Source organism: Chiloscyllium plagiosum, unplaced genomic scaffold, assembly GCF_004010195.1.
Source record: "Chiloscyllium plagiosum isolate BGI_BamShark_2017 unplaced genomic scaffold, ASM401019v2 scaf_41796, whole genome shotgun sequence".
NCBI classification, from domain to species: domain Eukaryota; kingdom Metazoa; phylum Chordata; class Chondrichthyes; order Orectolobiformes; family Hemiscylliidae; genus Chiloscyllium; species Chiloscyllium plagiosum.
Window position 1 is genome coordinate 75 of NW_025206240.1, and position 11,267 is coordinate 11,341.

The following is an 11,267-nucleotide window of genomic DNA, read 5'->3' on the forward strand; positions in this document are numbered from 1 at the left end:
TTTAATTGGAAGCACACTAGCTTTTGGAGCGACGCTCCTTCATAATCACCTGATAAACTGTTGGACTATAACCTGGTGGTCTGATTTTTAAACTTTGTACACCCCAGTCCAACACCGGCATCTCCAAATCATTATTAGGAGAAAAGTGCACTAAAGTCTGTAAGGCAGAAAAAAATTGGGAAGTGCTCCAGATTTTTTTTTTTTTTTAAGGATCAAATTGTGTAACGAGATTGGAATTCAGGATTTAATTCTTAATTCCTTCAGCTTGCTACATCTCAATTTCTCCTTACTCATCATTCAGGCCTGCAAAGGAGATCAGGTCAGCAAGTTGAGACTCAGCTTTATTCCCCAAAGCAGAAGAAAGTTAGTACAGAAACATCGATTTTAGGAACACAATGAGAGAATGGTTAGATTTTTTAAATGCATTAGATCATGCATTAAAATATGTGAAGCACTTTGAATAAGCAGTGAGAAAGTGGCTAGAAACAAAAAATAAAATGAATAGAACATAAGGGACCCACAAAGGAGTGCCCATAAATTGTAGTCAAGGATTCATACTGAAAACCATTGGAGAATGGGTGATACAGAAAAGGATAATTACAAAACAACGAGAATCTTTTTCCACATATGGAGTCAGCTATTACGAGGGGGCATAGCTTTAAATTAAGGGGTGGTAGGTATAGGACAGATGTTAGGGGTAGATTCTTTACTCAGCGAGTCGTGAGTTCATGGAATGCCCTGCCAGTAGCAGTGGTGGACTCTCCCTCATTATGGGCATTTAAGCGGGCATTGGATAGGCATATGGCTGTATTCTTCTATGTTCTAATTTATAATGGAAAAATCTGGTCAGCAGTTAAGGACAGTCTCCCAGGAACAGAATGTGATAGTCGTGACTCAAAATTCTGTCATTTGTAATTATTGATAGATTAAACTGAAACTATGATACTGTTCCTTTCCCCCACAGATGAGTACTTTCAATGTTTTGTTTTTGTTCTGAGCAGTATGTAGATTTGTCTTACCCCAATCCACACTTCTGGGCCACCTCAGGCTGCTGTGTTCCACATGACAGGTGTATTTATCCCCAGACACTGGCTGGTACTGGAGGAGATCCTCCACCTGATAGGTCCAGTCACCATCTGATAACAGGACAGTGTTGATGACACCATCAGGAATTGGTGCCCCATTTTTCAGCCACATGACATCAATCTCAGGAGGGTAAAATCCAGTGACATGACATGAGAGCAAAGCCGATTGTGCAGAATGCGGAGAGGCTTTAGGTCGGATAGTGACTGTTGGTTCAACTGGAACAGAAAGAAAAGTTTCATAATACAACAAGGGCAGAAAACAAGTTCAAATTTTTCCATTTGCATTGGACTCTTCCCCGTCCTCATTACTGGGTGTCCAATTCCTGAATAACTCCAATTAGATCCATATCTCCAGGCCCTGACCTACATTCAGGTAACCAGGGTTAGGATGAATTGTGAAACTGGAACAGAACACAAGTTCTTTAAAATATCCCCTCCATAGTAGGGTTTAGTTTCATCTCAATACTGTAGCTCCTAAACGGTTCAGAAGCCCAGGTGTATACTGCAAGTCAGACTAGGTGACAGGTCAAGCAGTGAGAAGGGGCAGTGTTGGATATTAACTACAGTAGTTTGTAAATCAAGCTGAGCAAGGTTCAAGCAATCACACCATATACAGAGGAATGGCTGATTAAATGATTTTCAGCTCAAAATACTGTTAATCAGTCTCAGGCATCATTACACTTCGTAATGAGCAATAAGTCACATTTAATTTTTAAACTTTTAAATTAAATCAACCTATTCAGAGATGCTATTACACACACCTGCAGTACAGGTGGGACTTGAACCTAGGGCTCCTGGTCCAGTAGATACACGCCACAGAACATGAATAATGTGATCAGCAAAGTGCAACATTGCATTTGACAGAAATAGGAAACTAACAAGGTCCTAGCTTTATGCCAGTGTGGCTTCAATGAAATGAGATGGAGTGCACTCACTATAAATTGGATAACATTAAGTGTCATTTAGAACCAGTTGGAAGTGTTAACTGTGATATCAAGCCAGTTTATACACCCAAAGGGGGAAAAAGCTCTATTTGTCTTAAAAACCATGGCAGGGAATCTAATCACGAAAGTAGAAAACAAACTACATACAAAATTAACAGATCGGCTCTTGAGGCAGTGGTAGTATCCCTACTCTTAAACCAGGAGCAGGTTCAACTCTGCTGTGACCCCTCTGGAGCAGGTGGATGTGATGATTAGAAAATTAGGATTCATTAAAATATACAGGAAGGCCCCAGGTTACAAACAAGTTCCTTTTGTTCGTAAGCCAAATTTGTGCTCAAGTCGGAACAAATACAGGCTAATTAGTCCACCTGTTCGTTAGGACGAAACATTGTATTTAACTCTGATTTTTTTTAAATAGGTTTTAAAAATGAGAAGCCAGAGGTCGGTTTGTAAGTCGGGTGTTTGTAACGCAGGGACTTCCTGTATAAAAACAACAGCGTCTTGCGAATAGAAGTGATAAATAGAAAATTAGAGGGACCATGAAACAGCAACTACAGGTACGGGACCTCACATCCAACTCCTTCAGGCTGAGACTGTGCCAGACTTCAGATACATTGTCAAGGCTGCACATCTGGCAGGGTCATGGGTCATCTGGAGTACACATTAAGTAGTGAAGTGGTTAACTGGTCTGGAGTGACACCAGGACAATGCAGCACTTAGCCACAAATGTTTCAAATGTATGGTACATTTGAGTGCTTGGTCCAGATTTTTGGACACTACTGGTTTTTCAGCCAAGAATTTGATGTACTTAGAAATGAGAGTCAATAAAGTTATTCCAGTACAGCCTATAATAGCACACGCAGAATATTGCCCAGCTATGTCCTGTCCAAAGTAGAGCAATGGCCAGATATCTGCAGCCAGGCAATGCAGAGTAGGAAACTCAGGCTGATAGTGATGGCACTTACCCTAGTTTTGGCACACTTAAGATTTAAGGACTACTAGAATTAAAGGGTAGAGTTTAAAGGGATTGCGAAAGCAACAAGGGTGATGAGAGCACATACTTTTGCACAGAGGGTATGGGATGCACTGCCAGAAAATGTGGTGGAGGCAGGTTCAATGAAGGCATTCATGAAGGAAATGGGTATACATACTGTGTAGGGATAAGGGGAAGGCCAAGAGATTGACATGAGGTAATGATGCTCATTTGAAGAACCAGTATATGCACAATCTGAGGCTGTAGACGGCTGAGAGAGAGAGAGAGAGAGAGGGAGTTTAACTGATCCCTATAACAGGGACAGTCTGGGCTGATGGTGTCTTTCTCAGACAGTCTGGGATCACGTTTCCAATGCGGTGCAGTGTTGCCCAGTCCTGGGGCTGGTGCTGATACTGACCCTGGGGGAAGGCTCTCCCTCAGACACGCACCGCGTTAGGGGGCAGGGCTGGGATCTCCCCGTGCCCTCTGGGGTGTTTGGAGGGGGGGGTTAGGTGCTGGGATCTCCCCGTGCCCCCCCCCCCCCGGGTCCCTTACCTTTCCGGGACAGCACCTCACTCTCCATGATACCGATGTTATTCTGACAGAAACCGATCGCTTGTTGGTACAGGGCCTCCCCGCTCTCTTTAGTCCATCTGTCCGCATTAGACTTCGCCCAGTCCTTCACCGCGATGTACTTCTTGTGGTTAAAGTCGAAATACACGATCAGCTGTTGGTCATAGATGTACTGGAAGATGAAGGTCCAGCTCCCGGAGCTGTTAAACTCACAGCCTTGAACGTGGCTATAGCTGTGAGCGTCTGAGAGAGAGAGACACAGACGGAGTTAGTGCGGCTCCGAGCCGACAGCACTCGGTGTGAGACTGTACCCTCTGTCCGGGGGTTACACACCGACCCCCCCCACCCCCCACAGCCACCCCCGGGGAGGGGATAGCCCCCAGACAGCCCTCCCTCCCCGAACCCGCTTCCAAACTGCGGCACTGACCGGATTCTCTCTCAATCCTCGGAAACGTGACCCACAAGAGGCAGGAAATACAGGGAAATGTCAGGGTTGAGAACACTCACTGACAGGCAGACCTGTACTTTCCTGAACACCGGATGTTTAATGCCCCACTCGGAACCTGTTCCCATACATCTATAAAAAGGTGAACGATAAATTGGAGGAGAATTGGAGGTGACTAGAAACCAGTGGTTGGAGATTATTTATCTATGATCAACTCACACTGTCCTCCTTTACGTTCTACAGTCTCCTCAGGACAGCAGTGGAGGGGTATTAGGGAGCAACACTAGTCAACCAGATATCATAAGATGGAAAGGTCAGAAAAAAAATATCAGCTGTGGGTTTGTTAGAACCCTTTCCATGCATCTGCATCCTACAACTACCAGAAGGCACACACTACCAAAAATCCTTTTTTGGTATTGGTTCAGATACTAACATCATGTAGGGAAGGATGTCCAGTCTTAGTCACAGGTATACAGCACAGAAACAGACCCCCCAGTCCAACTCATCCATGCAGACCAGATACCCTAAACTAATCTAGTCCCATTTGCCAGCACTCCAGATGCCTATTAAATGTTGTAATTGTACCAGCCTCCAGACTTCCTCTGGCAGCTCATTCCATACACATACCACCCTCTGCATGAAAAGTTGCCCCTCATGTCTCTTTTATATCTTTCCACTCACCCTAAACCTATGTCCTCTAGTTCAGGACTCTCACCCCAGAGAAAATACCTTGTCTATTTACCTATCCACACCCTTCATGATTTTATAAACCTCTAACATCATCCAGGGAAAAAACAGCCCCAGCCTGTTCAGCCTTTCACTATAGCTCAAATCCTCCAATCCTGGCAACATTCTTGTAAATCTTTTCTGAACTCAGGTTTCACAACATCCTTTTGATGTACAGCCGCAACATGACCTCCCAACTCCTGTACTCAATACTGTCCAATAAAGGAAAGCATACCAAATGCCTTCTTCACTATCCTATCTACATGCGACTCCATTTTCAAGGAGCTCTGAACCTGCACTCCAAGGTCTCTTTGTTCAGCAACACTCCCTCGGACCTTACCATATAACAGAAGTTCAGGGACAGGGTGTTCGGGCACCCTGTTAGTTTGTAGGGCAAGGCTGGCAGGAGTAGGAAACACTGAATGTTCAGAGATATTGAGGCTCTAGTCAAGAAAAAGGAAGGAGGCATGTCAGGTTTAGACAGCTAGGATGAAGTGAGGAATATAGGGGGTGTAGGAGTATTCCTAAGAGGGAAATCAGGAGGGAAAGAAGGAGGATATGTGGTAACTTTGGCAGATAACCCCATAAGTATATTAAGGGCAAAAGAGTAACTAGGGAGAGAATAGGGCCCTTTATGTGTCATCTATATGTGGAACCACAGGAAATAGGTGAGATCCTAAACCAATATTTTGCATCAATGTTAACTGTAGAGAAAGACAAGGAAGCTAGGGAATCAGGGAAATAAATGTTGATGTCGTGAAAAGATTCCACATTAGAGAAGAAGAGGTGCTGGAAGTCTAAAACACACAAAGATAGATAAGTTGGTGGATGACAACTATATAGTGGTATCGTGGATAGTGAAGAAAGTTATCTGAGAGTACAATAGGACCTTGATCAACTGGGCCAGTCGACTGTGGAATGGCAAATGGAGCTTTAATTTAGATAAAAGTGAGGTATTGCATTTTGATAAGACAAACCAGGGCAGGACTTATACAGTTAATGGTCAGGCCCGGAGGAGTAGTGTTAAACAGACACACCTAAGGTTCAGGTATATAATTGCTTGAAAGCGGCATCACAGGTAGAAAGGTTGATGCCAGCAGATGTTTGGCACACTTGCCTTCATCAGTCAGAGCACTGTGTACAGGAGTTGGTTCCAATATGTACAATGACAGCCTGCTGGTCCCTCTCCCCTTTGAGAACATTCTGAACCCTCTCTGAGACATCCTTGATCTTGGCACCAGGGAGGCAACACACCATTCTGATTTTTCACCGCTGGAAACAGAAACGTCTATCTGTACCTCTGAATAGAGAGTCCCCTGACACAATCAATTGCTTGGAAACCTCATTACATGAGAGCCAGTCTTGATACCAGAAACTTGGCTGTTCCTGTTACATTCCCCTGAGAATCCATCACCCCCTACATTTTTCAAACAGCATACTTGTTTGAAATGGGGATAGCCACAGGAGACTCCTGCACTTCCTGCTTACCCCTCCTACCTTTCCTGGAGGTAACCCATCTACCTGACCATATCTGCAGCTTTTCTGCCTTCCTATAACTGCTATCCATCACACCCCATTACTCTAGTAAATTCCTCTTTGCCTCTAACTGTTGCTCCAAACAATCCATGCGACTCAATAGGATTCGCAACCAAACACATTTCCTGCAAACATAATCATCAGTTACATGAAAACTCTCCCTAACCTCCCACATCACTCTACTAAAGGCCATCGCTGCTCCTTCACAATCTCCAGGCCCAGAAAATAGCACCATCTTATTGCCCTGAAAAGCAGTGCTCCAGGCTCATGATTTTATAAATCTCTAGAACCCTCAGCCTCCAATGCTCCAGGTAAAACAGCCATTCAGCCTCTCCCTATAGCTCAAACCCTAGCATCATCCTTTTAAATCTTTTAGGAACTTTTCAAGTTTCACAACGTCATTCCGATAGAAAGGAGACCAGAATTGCAAGAGATATTTCAATTAAACAATCAAGAAACGCTCTATTCAGTATGCAGACTTACAGCAAGGTTACACTTTAAAAAATATGAACATATCTGTTCCTGTGCTGGTTCCTCCAGGGTCAGCTATGACTTTTGCTGTTTGTTAATTTTTTCTAGAGATACATGAACTCAAACAGCAAAGGCAGGAACTGTGCAGATTCACTGCTATGTCAGTTAGCAGGTTTCTGTCTGTCTGTCTCCCTTCCGACCATGTGCTTGCTTTCTTTGTCTGCATTTTCTCCTTTTAAAAGTGCCATTGTTTAAACTTTTTACTCCAAACTCCAAAACAATGCAGCAGCATATGAAACATTAATTGTTGCTTCTGGAATTCAAGGAAATCACCTCCAACACCAAAAGATCTCAAAAAGGAACAGCTCTTACAGCCAGTTTTTTTTTCAGTCCTCCATCTTGGATAACCCAGAATACCAATGTACAATCATCAGAACAATATTAGGCTATTCAGCTCTTTAAGTCTATTGCTCTCTTCAATAAGATTATAGTTGATCTTGTGTGGTCTCAGCTCTACTTAACTCTTGACTCCTTGGGTTTTTTGATAAGCTTCAGTGAGATTGCCTTGAATAAAGTTAAAGATCCAGCCTCCGCTGCTGGAATGAAAATTCCACGTTCTGATGACCCTCATATGTCAAGTCTTAAAAAGGAGACTTCCTCTTAAAACTATTTACTGAGCTCTCCCCATAAAAGGGAACATTCCTCTGACATTTCCTAGTATCATGTCCCTTCATTTTTTGTTCCAATAAGGTCACTTAATTTTTCTAAACATCAACATACATGGAGCTAACTGTTCAGCCTTGCCTCCCAAGGCAAGCCCTTGACCCCAGGAATTAGTCAACTAAACCTTTTCTGAACTGTTTCGGAATCAGTTATGCCCAAGAGATCAAAACGATACACTACTCCAGATGTGATCTCAGCAAAACCCTGTACAACTACCACACAAGTTAATTACTATTCTCCTTGCAGTAAGCTATAACGTTCCTTTTGACTCACTGCTTCCAGTTCAACTTTCATTTGTTCTCTAACACACCTAGATTCCTCTCTACCACAGGTTCTGTGACATCTCTCCCCATTTAAATGATCTATTATTCCAACCAAAATGGGAGCATTCACATTTATCCACATAATCCTCCACCTATCAAATTTTAACAATTCACTTAACTCCTTTGCATACTCGCCTCTTTACTTGGTATCATTAAATTTCACTACATACATTAAGTCCACTCATCCAGCTTAAATGGTAGATAATTGAGATTCTCATCTCATGTCATCCCTGGAGTGTTCTACAGGAGTCATGACGTGGAGATGCCGGTGTTGGACTGGGGTGTACAAAGTTAAAAATCACAACATCAGGTTATAGTCCAACAGGTTTAATTGGAAGCACTAGCTTTCAGAGAGACGCTCCTTCATCAGGTGATTGTGGAAGGCTCGATCGTAACAGAATTTATAGCAAAAATTTACAGTGTGATGTAACTAAAATTATACATTGAAAAATTGATTGTCTGTTAAGCCTTTCATCTGTTAGCTGTTAAAAAACCTAATCACATTGCACTTTGCTCAAAAACTGCATGCATTCATGTAGAACTCGGAGCTCAAAAACTGCATGAATTTATGTAAAACTTGGTTATCTCACTTTTTAGATTAGAATCAATCTAAACATGGCATAGACAGAGAACACAGGGGGCTAACACCTTCAACATATTGTCTAGCTATCACCATTTTCCTCTGGTAAAATTAATGATTAATTATCTATGACTGTTTGATCACCAACAGGAATTCACATTTTTCCACGGATAACTACTGTTGAGGTCAGTGATGATGGCAGCATTAAGAGATCGATGAGATTTGGATTTGATGGAAAGGACTTTATCAGTTTAGAACCAGACAGAATGAGATAGATCGCATACAATCCCATTGCAGTGATGACTAAAGAGAAATGGGATATTGATGAATCCTGGAACAATTACTGGAAAAGAAATCTGGAAGAAGTAACTGTAGAAATGTTAAAGAGATATCTGGAAGCTGGAAAAGATTATTTCAAAAGGAAAGGTATGTATTTCAGTTTTGTTCCACGTTCTGATCTAACCTCACTGATCTATGAAACCACTCTCCCATTCCATTCAGTGTCTGTCTGTTTGTGGTTTCACCCTTTCCCATCACAGTTCAGCCTGAAGTGTTCATCTCCAGGAGGGAGCCCAATGGTCAGGACAAGCCGCTCACTCTCTCCTGCCTGGTCACTGGGTTTTATCCTGCAGACATCGAGGTGACCTGGCTAAGGAATGGAGAGGTCATGTCTGAGACCCAATCCTCGGGGGTTCGACCGAACCACGATGGGACCCATCAGATCCAGAAAGAGATTGAGATCAATGCTGGGGATGAGGATCAATCCTGTCACATTGAACACAGCAGTCTGGCAGAGGCCCAACTCTATCAGTGGGGTAAGGAACTGGAGAGTGTGTGTGTGTGAGAGAGAGAGAGAGAGAGAGAGAGCAGCCATTTGGAGAATCCAATACAATCTGTCAACCAATCCCATCAGTTCCCAATGGGCAGGATCTGTTACAATTGTCCCAATTATCCCAATCATCACAGAACTGGGACTGGAAATGGGACAGCGACAATGCTGATTTATTACATTGTGTTTCAGAAATCCAACAAAACAGTGTGGAACGTTCCCATTGTGTACTTTTGATTGGATTAGTCTCTGCAATGGCTGCAATATTTGGAATAATCATCTGGAAAAAGCCCTGGAGAGGTAAGAATCCAAGAGAGGGGAATATAGATCTGAGGGGACAGAGTGAGTGTGGGGGAATCTCCAGTACTGGGAGTACAGGGCACTGTGGGGAATGGAACTGATTGAATTCCCACACAGATACACACGTATAAACACGTATTGTTCCCTGTCTTAAACCCACTGCACACACCCCATTCCTCACTGATTGAATATTGATGCAATGGAAGAGATGTCGAAAATCTCCACAAAGTGTAAGGATGGAGGGAAGTGTGGGAATGAGGATTTCTGACACAGTCTCCATCCCCTCACACTGTGTTGTCATCCTTTGAGAATGGATTATTCCCCATTCTAATGGACATTTACTTTGTTTCTGCAGGTTCACCAAGTGGGACCTACACAACAGCTCCCAGTAAGTGACTGAGGGGACAGAGTGTTGGGAATGATGGGAGAGGGATTGGAAGGTGTAGAGTTACATTCTCCTGGATGGGACACTCATCAGTTTCCTCACGGTTCAATCCTTCATGACTCCCTTATCCTTCACTTCCTCAACTCCATCCTCCCCAACCTCTCCTTCCAACCCTCACCCCCTATTTTCCCATCCCCTAGTCCCAGTCCCTCCAGTCCTTCACCCTTGACTCTCTCTGGACTGTGTTGTGTGAGTGTTGTTAGTTAATGCTGAGGCTGTTTGAATCCTGGGTCCAGTGAGTATGAGAGAATGTTTCAGAGTGTGTCATTTTATATTTCAGTCCATTTCAAACATTATTTTTTATTTTCTCAGCTTGGACGTCTCTATTCCAGCTTCTTCATAATTTAGTCAATGATATATCAACTTCTCTCCGGAGACTTATTTGGAAATTCCTCCCTCCCCTCCTGTCCCTATCTCACCCTCTGACACACCTTTAAAACCTGTCAGACTCATTTCAACCCTCTCCTTGCCACGTTTCACCCTCTCCGATACTGTTAATAGCTGCCAGTCTAATGTCCCTCCCCTCCCCACCCTGGAGTGATTGCCTTGTGTCTGTACATTCCTTACCTCATGAGTTTCCCGGGCTCTGCTGCAGGACCTTTCCGGAGCCTCATTGCAGAATAATGGGATTCTCCTATTCCAATGTGAACATGGACATCACCGTCCGTCCTTCCAGTAAAGACAGCTCATTGCTCACACCCAGTTCTTTCATAATTGAGATCATTTTTCACCCGGGTATGTGTTTCCACAGATTGAGCAGTGGATCCCAGATCCCCAGGTTTGAATCCTGGTTCTTCAGTAGGACGTTCTCAAGTTGTGTTTCCATCCCGTCTCAGAAATGTAAGCAGTGTCACCGTCAGAGGGATCTTCACAGATGGTTCCTCCCTCACACTTTCTCATCCTCACTGTCTTCAGTGGGTCACTGATTGACCTGAAATGAAGCAATGTCCTACAATATTTTAGATTATAGGAAAGTGATCTATTTTGCACTTTATGTAAATATATTCATATAGATTCTGTAACTGTCATTTTATGTTGATGTATATCTCGCATCATTTTTCTCTCACTATTTTGTTTTTATCAAATCTATTTTAAGATTGAAGGAACCCATGTGACTGTTGTGGGGAAAATCACCAGCCTCGGGGTCAGAGTCGGATTCAACGACAGACTTTATTGTACAAGGAAATCCCAGAGCTCCGGGGAGAGACAGACACCAACAGCACAGTGGGCAGCTGCGAGTCCTCTCTCAACCCAGAGCACATGTCAGGATACTTTTATACATTTTGTGATATAATAGGTCAGTGATGAGGTTAT

The 11,267-nt window shown here is 43.2% G+C and overlaps 2 protein-coding genes across 2 annotated transcripts; one reads left to right on the top strand and one right to left on the bottom strand.

Annotated features, from left to right (window-relative positions):
* Nucleotides 1-1,019: 1,019 nt before the first annotated feature.
* On the bottom strand, nucleotides 1,020-3,818 carry LOC122546497 (SLA class II histocompatibility antigen, DQ haplotype D beta chain-like; the record flags this gene model as incomplete). The annotated part of the gene is given in 2 exon segments (XM_043685194.1): nucleotides 1,020-1,301; nucleotides 3,558-3,818. Coding segments are annotated over 2 exon segments (543 nt in total), but the record flags the coding sequence as incomplete, so codon positions are not given.
* A 4,701-nt stretch (nucleotides 3,819-8,519) lies between these two features.
* On the top strand, nucleotides 8,520-9,972 carry LOC122546498 (class I histocompatibility antigen, F10 alpha chain-like). The gene is made up of 4 exons (XM_043685195.1): nucleotides 8,520-8,805; nucleotides 8,919-9,194; nucleotides 9,401-9,508; nucleotides 9,864-9,972. Exons 1-4 carry the CDS (start codon nucleotides 8,679-8,681, stop codon nucleotides 9,902-9,904), a joined length of 552 nt encoding a protein of 183 aa, XP_043541130.1. The 5' UTR covers nucleotides 8,520-8,678; the 3' UTR covers nucleotides 9,905-9,972.
* The last annotated feature ends 1,295 nt before the right edge of the window (nucleotides 9,973-11,267 follow it).